At 35.1% G+C, this 19,509-nt stretch overlaps 1 protein-coding gene across 2 annotated transcripts in view; it reads left to right on the plus strand.

Annotated features, from left to right (window-relative positions):
• The window catches only part of Alcam (activated leukocyte cell adhesion molecule), a 194,887-nt gene extending 176,397 nt beyond the window's left edge, over window positions 1–18,490 (plus strand). For both annotated transcript variants that reach the window (XM_033768159.1, XM_033768160.1), the window contains 2 exons: window positions 15,508–15,620; window positions 18,034–18,490. In XM_033768159.1, coding sequence (XP_033624050.1) covers window positions 15,508–15,595 — 88 coding nt within the window. In that variant the 3' untranslated portion in view covers window positions 15,596–15,620; window positions 18,034–18,490. The remainder of the gene's footprint in view (window positions 1–15,507; window positions 15,621–18,033) is intronic.
• Window positions 18,491–19,509: the final 1,019 nt, after the last annotated feature.

The following is a 19,509-nucleotide window of genomic DNA, read 5'->3' on the forward strand; positions in this document are numbered from 1 at the left end:
ATTGGCATTTTCATTGATTTGTAAAAACTGTCTAATTTCTTCTTTAATTTTCTCTGTAATCCATTGATTGTTTAGGAGAATGTTGTTCAGTTTCCATGTGCTTGTGAAGTTCCTACAGTTTCTTGTGCTACTGATCTCCAGCTTGATTGAACTATGATCTGATAATATACATGGGATAACTTCAATTCTTTTGCATTTATTCAGACCTGTTCTGTGAGCCAATATGTGGTCTGTCTTGGAGAATGATCCCCATGCAGCTGAAAAGAATGTATATTCTGATTTTTCGAGGTGGAATACTCTGTAGACATCTATTAAGTCCATGTGTTCCAAAGCCTAGTTCAGTTGTATTTTTTCATTGCTGATTTTCTGCCTAGGTGATCTGTCAGTTTGTGATAGTGGGGCATTTAAATCCCCCACTAAAATTGTATTAGTGCTTATTTGGTTTTTCATGTTACTTAATATTTGTTTTATATAGTTGGGGGCATTTATATTTGGTGCATATATGTTTATGATTGTCATCTCTTCCTCTTGAATTGTTCCTTTTACAAGGATGTAATGGACTTCTTTGTCTCTCTTAATGAGTTTTGCTTTGAAATTTACTTTTTTTGCCAGTAAGATTGCTACCCTTGCTTTTTTCTGGGCTCCTGACATGTGGAGAATTGTTTTCCATCCTTTCACTTTCTGACTATGGGCTTCCTTTTGCACTAGGCGTGTTTCTTGTATACAACATATTGTTGGATTTTGCTTCTTAATCCATTCTGCCAGTCTATTTCTCTTGATTGGTGAATTGAGGCCATTGACATTGATGGTTATAACTGATATGTTCTGACTTATTATTGTCATGTTATTGTCCTTTTGTTGACTCTTTTTACTTTTTCTCCCCTCTCCTTTTAGTTTCTTGCCTTGGCTATTTGAATTGGTCTGTTGAGCCTCATGGTATTGTGACCTTCACTGTCCTTTTGTAGGATATTGTTTAGAATTCTTTGTAGTGCTGGTTTGGTGTTCATGAAGTTTCTCAGGTGTTATTTGTTGTGGAAGTATCTTATTTCCCTGTCTATTTTGAAAGAGAGTTTTGCAGGCTACATCAGTCTAGGTTGGAGGTTGTTTTCTTTTAGGACTTGAAATGCCTCACTCCAGGCTCTCCTTGACCTAAGGGTTTCTGTTGAAAAGTCTACTATGATTCTAATGGGCTTCCCTTTGCATGTGATTTATTTGTTTTCTCTTACTGCTTGTAGTATTTTGTTCTTCTGTTGGATTTCTGGGATCTTGATTATTATATGACTCTAAGTGCAGATTTTTTTTATCATGGCTAGTTGAAGTTCTATATGCCTCACTTATCTGTATGTCTAATTCTTCCCTTCTGTTTGGGAAGTTTTCTGTCATTAATTCTGTGAAGAGCTTTTTTAAGTCATTTGTGTTTTCTCCTGCTATTTCATGGATTCCTATAAGTCTTATATTATTTTTCTTTGCATCATCTAGAAGTTGTTGGATTGATTTCTCATGATCCCTTACTGTTTTTTGTTGTTTTTTTTTTTAATTTTATTGAGTTTATTGGTACATTTTAGGGATACAGTACAGTTACATTCATTGTTGGGATCATGTACCTTTACATGGCAAGTCTTGATTCTCATTTTTTTCCCCTTACCTCTGCCCTCCCTTCTCCCCCTCCTCCCCTCCCCATCTACAAACACTTTATTTTCATCTTTTCATTCTCTCACATTTTTTTCTTTTCCCTTTTTGTTCTTCCCCTACGTATCACACCTTCCCTACACCTTTAGCTCCTTTCCTCCCATTTCTAAATGTCAGTAATCTTATTAGAATCTTATGCATTGTTGCAGAATATTCACACCAGGGAAACTATTTGGTATTTACACATGTGGGACTTATTTATTTCACTTAGGAGTATATCTTCAATATGTATCCATTTTCCTATGAATGAATCCCTTACTGTTTTTGAGAGACCTCTTTTTTCATGGTCACTGACTGCAATCCTATCTTCTATATCTGAAATTCTATCTTCACAATCTTTTATTCTGTTCTGTACACTTTCGATAGAATTTTTAATCTCCTGGGTATCTGCTTGAATCTGTTTTATGGATTCCATTTCTTTCCTCTGTTAGGCATTCATTGTTTCCATTTCTTTCTTATACTGTGTCTTCATGGCTTCTATCATGGTCTTGAGCTCATTTTTTTTTTTTTTTTTGTCAGTTCTGTTCTAGAGTCTTGAATCATGACTTCCATTTTGCTTATCATCTCTATGGTTAACTGGGAAATTATTTGTGATTTGAATTTTTCTAGATCCTGATTGATCTGTTTTGTTACCTCCTGTGCTATAGGTCCAGGGTGTCCTGCTAGTTCACTATCACACTTTTCATCCTCATTTGCCCTACTGTTTGTCATTGGTATACTGGAAGCCTGTCTTTGTGTCTTAATTAAGTGTTTTCTCATTTTTATTTTTGTTGTTGGGTTGTCCTTGGTTTAATTTCTGGATTATTACTTCTATCTTCCTGATATAGTTGAGTTTTAGCTTTTGGGTCTCTAATGACTCATAGACATCCTCATTTTCATAATGTCGGAGAAAACAACTCATTAAATCAATCACAATCCTTTATCCCAATTGATACATTCAGCAGCCCAATAGGATCAAGCACAGCTTGCAAATTGACTGCTAATGGTAGTCATTAATCTACCACCTTTAAACCATGTGATTTAAATTAATATCAAGAAGCATCCCAAAATATGTTTGCAGTGAATACGCTTTTCAATATAGCATCTTTACCATTTAGAGTGGGGGGTTAGACTGAATTAGGATGAGAGGAGTAGATAAGTGAAAGAATTGGAGAAGATTGAAGTGAAGCCAGAGGACATAGAATGACCATACTATCTTTATGAAACTATTAACTTCAAAGGGGATAGACAGAGTGCAGGAATAAGGACAAGAATATATCCCCTTACCAGTCAAGGGGCTTGCCTTCCCTTGCAGCTACAGAGCCATGAGTGAGGTAAAATGACAGGAGAGAAGAACATAAAGAAAAAAAAAGAAAAAATAATAAAAGAAGAAGTCTGAGTTAGGGCAGAAGCAGGAATAAAAAGGGAGATAAGAGGTAATATGGTGGAGCAAGAGACTGAGTTGGAGAGAGAGGAGAGAAAAAAAGAAATTTTAGGGTGGAATGAGGAAAAGAAAAAAAAAACAGAATTTGAGGTGCCTCTTTCAGACTATGTCTCTGTTGTCATATTATACCACATGTACCGCCATGTGCAGAACCAAATCCCCTGATCTCAGCTAGCCAATGGCAGGTCCCTGTGACTCAGACTGACCTTAGCCCACAAGGCCTAAATTGAGTTTCCCAACCTGCAGGGTTGAACTCCACTCAGTTCTATTACAGTTTTCCCCTTTCCTTTCTTTAAAGATGTTCAAAGTTGGGAGCTCAGAAAAATACCCTTCATGACCACCTATGCCTCTGCAGAGTGGGTCCAAGGACTGGCCCAATCAGGAGGTTTGAGAAGGTGGCAGGAAGCAGGTCATGGGGGTGTTTCAGGGGCGCTCATGAGGCTACCTTCCTTACTGGATCTGGAGGTGCACAGTCGCAGAGGTTGTGCTCCCATCGGGTGGGCCTGAGCAGGTGGCTAGAGAGCTCAAGTCAATTATTATCAAGTGTTTTCAGTTGCATTTATTTTTGTACTCATCATTACTGATTTTTTTTTCTTTTGTTTTTTATGTCATTGTGCCCCTGAGAAATTTTTCTGTGGCAATTTTCAAATACTTCTCTTTATTTAGTTTTTTTTCTCTTTTTTACTTTTGATTAGTTTGAGTATGATATGCTCAGGTATGTTTTCCTATTTTCTGCTCTGAAATTTGTGAGCATTTTTCAGACTGCATATTTTAATGAACTTCATCCAAATTTTGTGATACTTTTAGTTTTTTCTTCACATGTATTTTCTGTCTCATTCTCATTTTCCTCTTCTGCTAGGACTCAAATTACACATATATTAGTCTGCTCAATGTTATACCACAGTCCACTAAAGATTGAGTGATCGATTTATATTGCTATTGTCTATTTTTCAGAATGTTTAATTTATATTTTTGTTCCTAAATTCACCAATGTTTTTGTCTGCCACTTCCAATTCTGTGAATTGTTCATTTTAATACTTAAGTTTTTTGTCATAAAACTTTTTTTTTCTGCCTAGATTGTAGTCTGTTTTCTGGTTGTTATCATATTTTCTTCCAGGTCATGGATGAGGTGTGGTAATAACTAGTTTAAGGTCTTTAGCTACCATCTCAAAGCTTGTGCCATTCAAGAACATTCTCTGGTCTTTTTCATATTGCTATGTTGGGTGGTATGTTGGAAAGCCTAGATTCTGTTCTGGTCCCAAAATGTAGACTTTTCCCCCCTAATGATTAGATCAATGACTTTCACCTTGTATTGTGAAAGTTAATTTTACATTGTACCTCTGATTTAGGATAAATGTTTAGTCCTATCATACAGTATTTTTTTAAGCTTTTCATGCGTTCAAAGACAAAGCTTGACATGCTTCCTTAGGACCTCTGACTTGGTAAACTTCAACATACAGGATTTAAACTCTTCCAGCTGTTGCTTTCTACTGGGCTCTTTGAAAATTATCCCATACATATGAAGGGTTATCCAAGGAAATGATTGGAGTTTGTACAAACATGTAGAGAAGTTGTTCCCTCCTTTCTATGAATTTCTACCCCTGATTTCCAGCTTTTCTTCTAGTTAGCACATACCCTTTAAACCAGGAAACATGCTCAGATGAAAGGCCATGCAAAAATTTCATTAAGTATCTACTTTCTTTTTGTCATTCTTAAGAACAATCAAATAGCTTATTTGTATTTTTATGAGTTTATAATTGTTATAAGTGCAAGGGTAGATAAAATATAGTTTATTTCATCATTCATAGAGCTAGAACTCCTATTCCATTCTTTATGTCAAAGTTGTAAAATCATTTATGTATTCAGCCTGAAAATGACTTCCTTTGTACCATATAGTTGGTGTCATATTACAAAAGAAATAAAAAAGCAAGACTATAATTCACAAGACCATAGGTTTCTTGATTGACTACCTTGACGATTTCTTTTAAATTTTCTAATATTTGCCTACAGAATATTGAGATTTTTATCTGTCATTTTTGTGTTGCACTCAATTAAGATTTTAGTTTTAGAGGCAAACAGTGATAGTTAATGGAAAGAGTTTGAAAGAAAAGAGAAGGGTAAAAGTAAAGGAGATATGGCAAAATAAGAAATAGAGATAAAAGGAATGGGAAGAATTGAGGAAAATAGGGAGGGGTGAGAGAAAGCCAGGAGAAGAAAGAAGCAGCTCTAGGGATTAAGTGTCTTCTATTGGTACAATATCTTATTGATTTATAAAATTGTGCTTATTAGAATATATAGTAGCTATTGGAATAATCAAAATGTATTTTTGCATAAATTTTGCAGTGCTATCTGAAAAGTTTGGACTGAGACACTGCTAAAGTTCTGTCATTTTTTTTTATCATTGAGTTTACTGGTACTTTTTAAATATACAGTACAGTTACTTTCATCATTGGGATCTTGTACCTTTACATGACAGATCTTGGTTCTCATTTTTCCCCATACCCCTGCCCTCCGTTTACCCCCTGCCCCTTCCCTATTTACAAAGAGCTTGTTTCCATTTTTTCCTTTTCTCATATTTTGTATTTTCCCTTATTTCCTTTCCCCAACCTTCCCACTTCCCCTACAACTTTAGCCCTTTTTTTCCTATTTCACAACATCAATTATACAATTTGGATCTTATTTACACTTTTAGTTTTTCATACCAAAGAAACTATTCAATAGATACACATGTGTGTCCTTTATATTTCACTTAAGAGGATGGCCTCAATATGCATCCATTTTCCTATGAATGACGCTAGTTTCTCATTCTTTATGGCTGAGTAGTATACCATTTAATAGAAAAACCACATCTTCTTTATCCAGTCTTCAACTGATGGGCAATTGGGCTATTTTCAAGGTTGAGCTATTACAAACTGTGTCGCTATAAACATGAATATGCATATAGCACTGTGGTATTATTCTTTTAATTCTTTTGAAAAGATACCCAGCAGAGGGATAGTTGGATCAAATGCCAACTCCAGTCCTAGTAATTTGAGATATCTCCATATTTAGTTACATAGTCTGTGCTCCTACCAACAATGGAGAAGGGTTCCTTTCTCCCCACAGCCCCATCAGCATTTGTTATTAGTTGATTTCTTGATAGCAGCCATTCTTTCCAGGGTGAGGTGGAAGCTCAGTGTTGTCTTCATCTGCATCTCTCAAATGACCAGTGATGTGGAACATTTTTTCATATATTTATTTGGTGCTCTTATTTCTTTATCTGAGAAAGGTCTGTTCATTTCAGATGTCCATTTTTTAATTGGGTCTTTATATTTGGGGGGCCCTTATTTTTTAAAGTAATTTATATCTTCTAGATAATAGTCCTTTGAGTAACAGCTGGTAAAATTTTTTTCCCACATGGTAGGTTGTATCTTAGTTCTGTTGATGGTTTCTTTTGCAGTGCAGAAGCTTCTTAATAAGATGAGATCCCAGTTATTGATTCTTTTCGCTGGTTTCTGTGCTACTGAGAATTTCTTCAGAAGCCTTTTCCTATGCTAGTGCCTTCCAGAGTTCTGCCTAACTTATCTTCCAGAAAATTTAGTGTTTCTTGTTTTAATATTTAGATCTTTAATACACTTGGATATTAGTTTAGTGCATTGTGAAAGATAAGGGTCTAGTTTTAATCTTTGGCAGGTTGAAATCCAGTTTTTCCAACACCATTTATTGAAGAGGCTATCTGTCCTTCATTGAGGATGGTTGGAACCTTTGTCAAAAATGAGGTAGCTGAGTACATCTGGAATTGTTTCTGTATCTTCCAATCTATTCCACTGACCCTAGGCCTGTTTCTTTGCCAGTACTATCCTGTTTTTATCACAGTGAAATTGTATTATAGTTTCAAGTTGGGGATTGTGATATCCCTGCCATGTCTCTGTTACCTAGAATTGCTTTTGCTATTCTAGGTCTCTTATTGTTCCAAATGAATTTTTGGATTATTTTCTCTAGTTCTGTGCAATATACTATTGGGATTTCAGTTGGCATTGCATTGAATCTGTATAGCAATTTTGTTAGTATAACCATTTTCACTATGTTGATTCTTCCTACACAGGAGCAGGGGATATCTTTCCATTTTCTTATATCCTCTTTGATCTCTTTTTTCAGAGTGCTATAGTTTTCAGTGTGGTGGTCTTTTGGTTCTTTTGTTACATTTATTCCTAGATACTTCATTTTTTTTTTGGATGCTATTATGACAGGAATTTGTTCCCTACATTCTCTCTCAGTGAGTCTGTTATTTTTTTACAATAAGGCTATTGATTTTTGAGTGTTGATCTGTATCAGTTACTCTGCTGAAAGTGTCAATTAAGTGTGAAAGTCTTTTGGCAGAGATTTTTGGGTTTTCTGTGTTGAATATAGTATCATTGACAAATAATGACAGTTTAACTTCTTCCTTTCCTATCTTTATTACTTTAATTTCTTTCTCTTGAATTGATGTGGTTGTTTCCAGAACTATATTGAGCAGGAGTGGTGATAGTGGGCATCTTTGTCTTTTTCCTGATTTTAACATGAAGGTTTTCAGTTTTGGCCATTTAATATGATATTAGCTGTTGGTTTTTCATAGATAGCCTTTATTAAGTTGAGATATAGACCATATATTCCAATTTTCTGCAGGATTTTTATCATGAATGGATGTTGCATTTTTTTCAAATGCTTTTTATGCATCTGTTGAGATGATCATATGGTGTTTTCCTTGACTGTGTTGATATAGTGTATTACATTTATTGATTTACGTATGTTGAACCATCCTTGCGTCCCTGGAATAAATCCGACTTGGTCAGGGTATATGATCTTGATGACTCTCTGTATTCTCTTTGCCAGTATCTTCTTAAAGATTTTTTCATCTATATTCATTAGGGAGATTGGCCTGTAGTCCTCTCTTTTGGTTGGGTCTTTCCCTGGTATGGAAATCAAACTAACACTTGCTTCCAGGAATGAATTTGTAAGTATTGCTTCCCTTTTAATTTCATTGAAATGTTTAAAGAATAGTGGCAGTAGTTGTTCTCTAAATGTCTTGTAAAATTCAGCAGTGAATCCATCAGAACCTGGGTTTTCATTCATTGGTAAACTTTTAATTATGTTTTCAATTTTACTGATTGTAATTGGGGTGTTTAGAATTTTTTATCTTCTTTGTTAAACTTTGGTAATTCATAAGTATCAAGAAATCTGTCTATTTCTTTTGTGTTTTCCATTTGATTATAGTACAAGTTCTTGAAGTAGGTATTAATGATCCTCTGGATTTCTGCTGGATCTGTTGTGATTTCACTTTTTTCATTCCTAAGAAAAGGTGAGCCTTTTCTTTCCTTTTTTTGACAAGGTTGGCTAAGGGTTTCTCAATTTTATTTATTCTTTCAAAAAACCAACTCTTTGATTCACTGAATTTTTGTATTATTCTCTTAGTTGCATTGCACTGATTTCTGCTCTGATCTTTATAATTTCCTCCCCTTTATGAGTTTTGGGTTTGTATTGCTCTTCCTTTTCTAATAGCCTAAGATTAATCATTAGGTTATTTGAGCTCACTCTGTTTTCCTACTGTGGGCATTAACTGCTATGAATTTTCCCCATAGAACTGTTTTCATTGTGTCCCATAGATTCCTATATATTGTATTGGCATTATCATTTACTTTAAAATACTGACTAATTTCTTCTTTAATTTCCTCTGTGACCCATTGATTATTCAGGAGTGTGTTGTTCAATCTCCATGTGTTTCTGAAATTCTTACGGTTTCTTATGCTATTGATCTCCACCCAGCTTAATTGCACTATGGTCTAATAATACACATGGTATAACTTTGATTCCTTTGCATTTATTGAAACTTGTTCTGTGAGGTAGTATATAGTCCATTTTGAAGAATAACCCATGTGCACCCGAAAAGAATGTATATTCTGATTTTGTGGTGTAGGACACTCTGTAGACATCTATTAAATCTGTTTGTTCAAAAGCTCGGTTCATTTCTAATATTTCATTGTTGCTTTTTTATCTAGATTATCTGTCTATTTGTGATAGTGGGGTATTTAAATCCCCCACTAAAATTGTATTAGTGCTTATTTGGTTTTTCATATCCGTTAATATTTGTTTTATATAATTGGGAGCATTAGTATTTGGTGCATATATATTTATGATTGTCATCTCTTCCTCTTGAATTGTTCCCTTTACAAGGATGTAGTGGCCTTCTTTGTCTCTCTTAATCAGTTTTGGTTTGAAATTTATTTTGTCTGTAAATAGGATAGCTGCCCCTGATTTTTTCTGGGATCTTGTCACATGGAGAACTATTTTCCATCCATTCACTTTCAGTCTATTTTCTGGTTTTTGCACTGTGTATTTCATGTATACAAAATATTCTTGGATTTTGCTTCTTAATTCACTCTGCCTGTTTCTCTTGATTGGTGAATTGAGGCCATTAACACTGATGATTATAACTGATATGTATTGACTTGTCATTGTCATGTTATTGTCCTGTTGTTGGCTCTTTTAATTTTTCCCCCTCTCCCTTTAGGTTCTTGCCTTACCTAATTGATTTACTCTGTTGGGCCTCATGTTGTTGTATCCTTCATTGTCTTTTTCTAGGATATTGTTTAGAATTGTTTGGAGTGCTGGTTTGGTATTCATGAAGTTTCTCAGGTGTTCTTTGTCATGGAAGTATCTTATTTCCCCATCAATTTTGACATATAGTTTTGCAGGATACAACAGTCTAGATCAGAGATTGTTTTCTCTTAGGGCATGAAATACCTCACTCCAGGCTCTCTTTGACCTAAGGGTTTGTGTTGAAAAGTCTGCTGTGATTCTGATGGGCTTTCCTTTCAATGTGATTTGTTTCTTTTCTCTAACTGCTTGGAGAATTTGTTTTTTTCTGTTGGGTTTCTGGGATCTTGACTATTTTATGTCTAGGTGTAGATTTGTTTTTGATCATGCCTACTTGGAGTCCTATAGGCCTCACTTATCTGTATGTCAAATTCTTTTGCTTGATTTGGGAAGTTTTCTGTAATTAATTCTGTGAACAGATTTTTTAAGTCATTTGTATTTTCTCCTGCTACTTCATGTTTTCCTGTCAGTGTTATGTTATTGTTCTTTGCATCATCTAGGCATTGTTGGACTGATCTCTCATGATCCCTTACTGTTTTTAAGAGATTTCTCTTTTCATGGTCATTGACTGCAATCCCATCTCTGTACCTGAAACTCTATCTTCATATTTGTTTATCCTGCTGCAAATTCTTTCAGTAGCTTTTTTTTTTTTTTTTTCCTTGTGCTTGCAAGGCAGGCCACCAAACCTCTGAGCTAGATCTCCGGCCACAATGTCAGTAGCATTTCAATCTCCTGGATATCTGTTTTGTTTTGTATTTTTTTCCTGGATATCTGTTTGAATCCTTTTAATGGATTCCATTTCTTTCCTATGTTGGGCATTCATCGTTTCCATTTCTATCCTATTTTGGACACTCATGGTTTCTATTATGGTCCTGAATCATCTATGTTTTTGTCAGTTTCTGTTCTTGAGTCTCTAATCATGTCTTTCATAGTGCTCACCATTTCTTTAGTTATCTCAGAAATTGTTTCTGTTGAATTTTTCTGAAGACTCAGTCATCTGTTTTTATTACTTTCTGTGCTATCAGTTTGGTGTGTCCTGGTGGTTGATTGTCAGACTTTTCCACCTCGTTTTCCCTATAATTTGCCTTTGGTGAGCTGGAAGTCTGTCTTTGTGTCTTGCTTAAGTGTTTTCTCATTTTTATTTTTGTTGTTGGGCTGTCCTTGGTTTAATTCCTGGTTAGTACTTTGATTTTATATAGCTGCTTTTTATGTTTTGAATCTCTAATAACTCATAGACACATAATATCAGAAAGGACAACTCATTAAATCAATCACAACTGTTTATCCCAATTGATATAATCAGTAATAAAATACCATTAAGCACAGCTTAGAAATTGACCAATTTTGATAGTTATTAGTCTATCATCTTTGAACCATGTGAATTAAATCAAAATTGAGGAGCAGCCCAAAATATGTTTATAGTGAATAGACTCTTCAATATAGCAACTTTACCCTTCAGGATAGTGACTTAGAAGGAGTTAGGAGAATGGGAATAGATAGATAGAACAAGAAAAGGTTTTGGATGAAGCCAGAGCACACAGGATGGTTACACAAACTCTAGGAAACTGTTGAAGACAAGAAGAAAAAGCAGAGTGTAAGAACAAAGACAAGAATGGAACAACGTTACAGTAATAGGAACTCACTTTCATTTGAAACTAATGACACTTGAGTGAAGGAAAAAGACAGCAGTAATAGGGACTCATTTTCCTTTGAAACTAATGACATTTGAAGGAAAAAGAGAAGTGGGGAGGGGATATGGGAGGAAAGGAGAGGAGAGAAGAGAAGAGAAGAGAAGAGAAGAGAAGAGAAGAAAAAAGAAGAGAAGAGAAGAGAGAAGGGATCTGAATTAGGAAAGGAACAGGAACAAAAAGAGAGATGAAGAATAACATGGGACAGCAAGAGACTGAGTGGGAAAAAAAGACAAAGAATTTGAAGAATGGAAAAAAATAAAATTTTAAAACTAAAAATTAAAAATATGATGAAAAGAAACAAGAAAAAAAATTGAAGAGCTCTTTCAGGGTATATCTCTGCTGTCACAATAGACAATGTGGGGAGCAATGTGCAGAACTAATTCAATTAGTCTCAGCTAACTGATGGCAGACCCCTGAGATTCAGGCTGAATTCTGGCTGCAAGGCCCAAGTTGAGCTCCCTGACCTCCTGCAGGGTTGAACTCTGCAAGGTTCTACTACAGGTTCCCACTGCCCTTTTTCTGATGATATTCAAAGTTATGATGGATAATGGTGATCCCTCCAACTTACCAACTATGGAGGTCTAGTGTACCTTTATTGTAGTTATTCACTTCTGTTCTATCTTCTGGAGCTCAGTAAAATGGCCTTTATGGCCACCTGTGCCTCTGCTGTGTGGATCCATGAAGTGGCACAACCAGGAGGCCCAAGAGCATGGGGGGGGTATGCTGCAGAGGTGCCCATGTGGCTGGGTGGTCCTCACCAGTCTGCTTGATGAAGGCCCAGTTTTTTTTTTAATGTGTGGCAATTTGAAAAAACTCATGTAGCCAAGAAATGAACAACTTGTTTAGCCTGCATCTACACAGCCAAACAAGTGATAACATAGGAGTCAAAGCCAAGCTATTTCAGCCTACACCCTGGCCTTAACCATGGAAATATCAGCTCCTGCTCTGCCCAATCCACAGCATAAGTCACTTGGAACCTGGCATTCAGAACCCCCTGTGGGCCTGTGGTAGGGGGGAATTCTTGCCTGCTGCTGCAATTCCAGGATGCATCAAGTGGACTGAAGTTCTGTCATTTCAATTTATTGTTCTTGCTGTTTGATTTCTCTAGAAAAAAAGTAGCTAAGTTTGTATTGGCTTCATATTGATGAACACTAAGGAACAAGAGAAAGAAATAGGTCCAAAGTTATAATAAAGTAGGTTAGTTCAATTCAGTAAATAATTAATTTTGGATTCCTATCACAGTCCAGTCATCATTTTCTATTTTGGGGAGGTAAAATATAAATAAAAACTGTACTCATTCTCAAGGAGCTTGTGGTGAAGTGAAGGACACTAAACAGATTCACCACATTCTGATGCTTCAGTGGGCTGATAATTGGAGAGTAGAGCTAAGATGTTGGAAGAAAAAGCTGAATATTTCTGTATTTTAGGGCAAAAGAAAGGGATCCAAGCAGAATCTTCATCAGAAGACTGCAGGAGTTGGGTTTCAGGAATAAGGGAATCCAAAAGTAGACTGGACCCCAACCTAGTACATGCCTGATTAAATTGGGTAAATTGATCAAAGGTGGGTTTACCTGATGCACAAGAACATTCTGTGAAGCCTCTGCAGTGTTTTTATACCTAAAGTAAGCAAAATGAAAAGTGACTGGATATGCAAAGAGAAAGAAAATACAATCAATAATGAGGAAAAGTAGACAACAGTACAGATGAATGGGTATATGGATATTATATTTACTAGATAAAATTAGAATTACTCTGAATAATATATTAAAATAAGTCCAAGATGGTCAGAAGAAATGAATCGAATAGATAATTTAAGTGCATTTAAAAACACTTTGCAACTGAAAAATATAATGCTATGCACTTAGTTTTAGTGAATGAATTTAACAGTAAATCACTAAGAACACAGGGAAGTTCATTGGAATACAGATCAATAGAAAATACCCAGACCAGAGCACACAGAGGAAAAAGAACTGCTGAGACATATGGGAGCATAAGAGACTTGGGCAACACACACAGTGCCTAAATTATATTAATAGAAATCTCAGAAGGAATCCCATCACCAGAGAAATATCAAATAAACTGGTTTAACCCTGCAACTACACATATTATTATAGACACCTGCCATAAACAGAGTTAAATTTAATAGAAGAAATACTCCATTTAATAAATTCAAGTTGGATTAACCTTTGCAAAGGCAGTAGTGATTGCCAGAGAATATAATGATCTGAAGCTGCAGTTTCCTAAGCTCAGTGCTAGTTGCATACATCCATCTAGTTTTTTGAAAATTTATTGAATAATTGCATATGTATACATCTGTATGTACATATGCTTATAAATATACACATATATACCTGTGTGTATGCAAGTGTACATATGTATATAGTTTATATAAATATATTTTGTTTATATCTATTTCTGAAAAAAATATGTGAAAATGAAGTTATTTTACTTTAGTGTACAATTTTAGTACAATATAGAAAATATGTGATACTACATTATCACTCATTGTTTCATTTACACTTTAACATTCCTATATCATAAAATATTATCACATATTATAGGAGCTGGTCATGTTGGCAGATTTGAGGTTGCTTTTCTGCCACAGAATGAAGATAGAGGTTGTAGTTTAAGCTAATTTAAGCATTTTAAAATCACAAATTAAATTCAACTTGGGCTTGTTATAATAAGTGTTTACATTTGAATGAATCACATGCCTTCACCTTATTTGGACATACATCATTCTCTTACAACTCTTTTTCTAAAAACATTGTAATTTTTAATTTTGAAGAGCTACATTACTATATATGTACATATTGTATCCTGTTTTGCTTCTAAAAGACAGGAATGGAAGGAAGAAAGAAAGGGAAAACAGAGATATGGAGGGAAGAAGGGTGGGAGGAAAAGCGGAGAAAATGGAGGGAGGGAAGCATAGATAGGAGAGGATACACTGATACAGTCCTGTTAATACATTACTTGTCAGTCAAGAAATTCACCTGTGTAATTAAGAAAACCTAATTTGCATTTTTAAAGGATGATGCCCAGGCATTTGTCTTAGTTACTTTTCTGTGGGTACTGAGACAAACTACCCAAACCTAAAGTTAAAGGACAAAAGGTTTCTTTGGCTCACAGTTTGTAGAGATTTCAGTCAATAATCAGCTGGCTCCTAGGCAGGGTAGCATTGCAGAGGAAAAACAGTTCCTAGTAGGTAGAAGGTAGAAAAGCAGTGAGGGATGACCACAACTCTTTCTATCTCTCATATCTTCTCTAGCCTACTTAGGGCAGGGAGCACTCACACCCTAGAGCCCTTGACCCTAAAACTGCAACAGGCCAGTCACACACTCTAGATCGAGCTACTTCTGAAAAAGCCCCACCTGGGACTGCATAAGGCTTTGGGGAGACATCTAGACACAAGTCTCAACAGCATTTGTGTAACCACTGCAGCCAGTAGCATTGGTTTTCAAACTGCAGGCACCAGAATCACCAAGAGGTCCTGTTAAACAGCCTGGAGGTGCCATTCCCAGATTTTCTGCCTCTGTGGTAGGGATTCTGATACTACTGGTATGGTCACTACTGCAATTTGAGATCTCTTGACAATATTCTGTTATGAACTTAAGCCTTTATAATCTTGCTTTTTATTGATTTCATAAAATAGTCCATAAATATAGACACAGAACATTGGTTCACCTGAGATGCATGATGGGGAATGCCAAATGGGAAATGAACTTAATGAAACTCCCTGTGAGCAGTTTTGCAGAAAGTATATGCCTAGGGTAAAAATATTGACTTATCAAATGATAATAATTCTCTGAGAGTAGAGAGAAAAACAAACCAGCTGAAACCATAACCTTTAAAAAAGTATTTGCAGACTGTTTCAAAATCATTTATTATTTTTGCCTTATTGTATTTTTAATGCAACCCCCCTACCCAGCTAGTGTTTACTAGAATGTGTTCCATCAGTCAAAGCTCAGAGATGTGGATTTGTTAGCTCTAGTCATCAGTCTACAAAACCTTTCCTTTTCAGAGGCACATTACTTTGAGCCTTAAAGTTTTTAATTCATCTGTCAATATGATGTTGATCTAATTGTTTTATAGGACTGCATCAAAACATGTAAACAAAGACCTGGGTAATATAGAGGAAAACAAAAAGTTAGAAGAAAACAATCACAAAACAGAATCCTAAGAGAGAAGCAGTTCTAGCTGTCCAGGTAAGTAGGCTGGATGAGGTTCATAGACACAATTCCCTGGAAAATGTGGAGCCTCTTTGGAAATGAAAGGGAAAGCCTGGACATTCAGGTGCTTTATAATTATAGCTTCCAAACAGAGAGGGGTTTTCAAAAGGGAGCTTTGATGACCCAGACAGCACTCTCAGAAGAATGGAATCTGTCATCTCCTTTGCCTTCCCTAAGTAATTATCCTCTGAATAATAAAAATCATTTTGGGACTTTAGCATCCAATTTTCATTTTGTTTTCTAATGCCAGAAATTTCCCTGAATATAAAGAAATGAAGAAAATTTATAGTATGAATTGTTATCTGGGTTCAATAAGAATTTTTTCCAGAAGCCATTTTTTAAATTTATTCTTTTAAATTTGAGTAAGAGTCTCATTAACTTCCCCTTTCAGAACTCAGACTTGAATTCTGCTTGCCTCACCCGCCCTGGGTGCTGAGTCTTCAAATTTATTTTAAAAAACAATTAGAATAACTTAAAAATAAAAGTATTTTAATCTAAGAATACAGTACAAGTGAGTGTATAACACTACTACCTCCCAAATCATTTCAGACAGCAGATTGACAAGCTAGTGCATATGTGCACACACACAGACTTTTATAGGTGTATGCAAATGTGTGCACATATAAAGTGATAGAAATTAATGTTTATAAATTTTTTGAAATTTCTTACAGTAAAAGATATATTGCCACTAATCTCCCTAAGAACACTTCCCCTTTCTTCTAACAGACTTATCCTATCATTATTGCCTCTTCTTTGTTTTCCTCTTTGGTACTGGGGATCAAACTCAGGACCTTGTGACTGCAAGGCAGGTGTGGTGCTACTGAGCTAAATCCCCAGCCCAGGAAGTCTTCTTTTGTGTATTTCAAAGGTATGACCTTGAATGCACCTGCTATTTTTACTATAATAAAATTGTTAAAATTTAAGCATTCATTGCATATTTTGATCTCCCCATATGCAAATATCTATGTATACACATAAATATGCATAATGTATGCAAATGTTGCATAGGATTATGTATATTTATATGTAATAGTTTCATTTGTGTGATCTTTTAAAAGATGGTCCCCAAAGTGGGTTCCAAAGTATGATTCCATGGCCTTGCCACTTGCAACTTGAGCTTTTTCCTTTTTTGTGTTCCCCTGAACAAACCAAACAAAGGAGCTATTTGGAGTAATTATTTGTTTGTCCTTGAGAATAACTGTTACTGTAGCTTCCTAATGGGATGGAAAAAGCCCTGACAACTACTTAACTACTTTAAACCTTGAATGCCTTGTAAATAAGCTATAAGGCACATTTTGAGTGGTTCATCCAAGTGCTAATAGGAGGCATGACAAAGAATTGTATTTGGAAAGATATACACAGGACAGGAAAATAGAGTAATTAAAGTGAAATTATTTTTTAACTCTGAAAATCAAGATCTTAAACTTGGCTTTTAAAAAAAGTGTTAGAACTGGATTCCTTCTCCTGTTCTGCCTTCTTCTAAGGGCCATTCAGCATTCTCACATTTTTTTTTTTCCCTACCACTAAAGGATTATTTTGTTCACCCTTTGTAAAAGTAGATTTTACCTTTTATTTTCATCAAAATTGGGTTGAGTAACTTCTCCAAAATAATGAACTTAAAAATCCCACTAACATAGTGTAAAGGAAGGAGTATATTTTATAAATTGAAGAAAAATGTACTGAAATGAAATATTTTCCCAAACACCTTATAATCTTCATATGATCTAACCAATATTTCTTTCCTCATTGAGTTTATCAGTACATTTTAAGTATACAGTACAGTTATATTCATCATTGGGAACTTGTACCTTTAAACTTTATTTACATCTTTTCATTTTCTCATATATTTTTCTTTTCCCTTACTACCTTTCCCCTACCCTTCCCACTTCCCCTACACCTTTAGCCCTTCTCTTCCTATTTCACATTGTCAATTATACCATTAGGATCTTATTTACAATTATAGTTTTTCACACCAGAGAAACTATTCAGTATTTACACTTGAGTGACTTATTTATTTCACTTGAGTATGACCTCAATATGCATCCATTTTCCAATGAATGACTCCAGTTTTTCATTTTTTATGGCTGAGTAGTACTCCATTTTATAGAAAAACCACCTCTTCTTTATCCAGTCTCCAACTGATGGGCAAGTGGGCTGTTTCCAAGTTTTAGCATTCTAACCAATATTTTTTTTTAATTTACAAAAATTCAAACACAGTATTTGTAGGAGTGCTCTAGTAATGGCCGAGCTTATGGTGGGGTACAGGGAATGTAATGGAAGATTTGTACCATGAAGTAAGACCTATCGTGTTTAGTGCAAAGGATCTGTTGATAGTGGGAAATGATTGCTATGGTAACTCATCTAAATTATATTTTTTATCATTTCACAGAAAAAATATATAAACCAATTGAAGCATGAACGTGGATTGTATTTAAGATATAAACAATGACACTGACAGCAATTCATGGTTCAAGTATTAAGCAGTTCATTCTACCAAGCTGTCACAGAATTTTAGAGAATTATCTCAAGTAAAACAGTGAAATGAAATTTTTAAAAAATAAGAAGTTTGGCAGCCATGATAATAGGTCATATGTTGTGTTTGGTTTGAATTTTTTTCTGTAAATGTCTGCACTGAGGATTTCTTTTTGGTTTGCCTTTTATGTAAATTTTTTACGTAGCTATTTTTATACACTGTAAGCTTTGTTCTGGGAGTTGCTGTTAATCTGATGTATAATGTAATGTTTTGATTTCAATTGTTTATATGGATAATCTGAGCAGGTACATTTCTGATTCTGATTGCTATCAGTAATGCCCCAAACTTTTTCACAAGCACCTAAAACCCAAAGGTGGCAGCTTGTGAAGATTAAGACACACACATTTCCCTACTGAAAAACTGATTTTTATCTCAAAGGAGGAAGAGGCAAAGAGTCAGATTGCTAAGCAACATTTGAGCTGATCCTATGTAAGTGCCCCCAGCTGACTCTTAACAAATCCAGACACATAGGGATACACACGCATGATAATACTATGCTCCCAAACTGACAATTTGCCTTTTCTGAAAAAGACATAATGCAGAATTTGGGTAATGCTGACTTTTAGATACCTGCTACATTACTTTTTTGTGAATGGACAAAACAAACCCATGTGTGAGAGATAGTTTGGAACAATCATGTACAACATTCCCATTTTCATAGATCACAGTGTAAATCACTATGATTAAAAATTGGTGTTAAATCCTTTGGGTCATCCACTGCCTTAAAATTATACCTATTTCCTTTAAAAAGAGGATATCAGTCAGAATTGGAGATTTTTAACAGTGGTCATTATCAAAGCTGTGTTATTTTCCACAGAATATAGAATATATATTTTTTTCGTGTGTGTTTTTGTTAACTACGCTACAGATATTGAATGCACCTTGAGATAATTTAGTGTTTTTAACTGGTACATAATTTATCAAGCAGTACATGAAAGTGTAATAATAAAATGTCTATGTATCTTTAGTTACATTCAAATTTGTAACTTTATAAACATGTTTTATGCTTGAGGAATTTTTAAGGTGGTAGTATAAATGGAAACTTTTTGAAGTAGACTGGATATGGGCCAATAGCTCCTTGTGACTAGAATTTTAAACTTTGCTCTTTCAGGCAGGTGCCTGGTTTCTGGGAGAATACTGCACAGCCATTTTTGTCCCAGAAATTACATAACTTTAACTGAAAAAGAAACGAACATTAGATTTCCAGATAAAGAACAATGTTCTTTGAGAGGAAAACTGATGTTTGTTTTTTAGACTCATGGAATAAAAAATTATGAAGGCAATGAAAAATTAATTGAAGATTAAAGCCAGATGGAGATTAGGAATAATGTT

The sequence above is a fragment of the Fukomys damarensis genome, unplaced genomic scaffold (assembly GCF_012274545.1).
Source record: "Fukomys damarensis isolate Sample0158 unplaced genomic scaffold, DMR_v1.0_HiC HiC_scaffold_24, whole genome shotgun sequence".
NCBI lineage: Eukaryota > Metazoa > Chordata > Mammalia > Rodentia > Bathyergidae > Fukomys > Fukomys damarensis.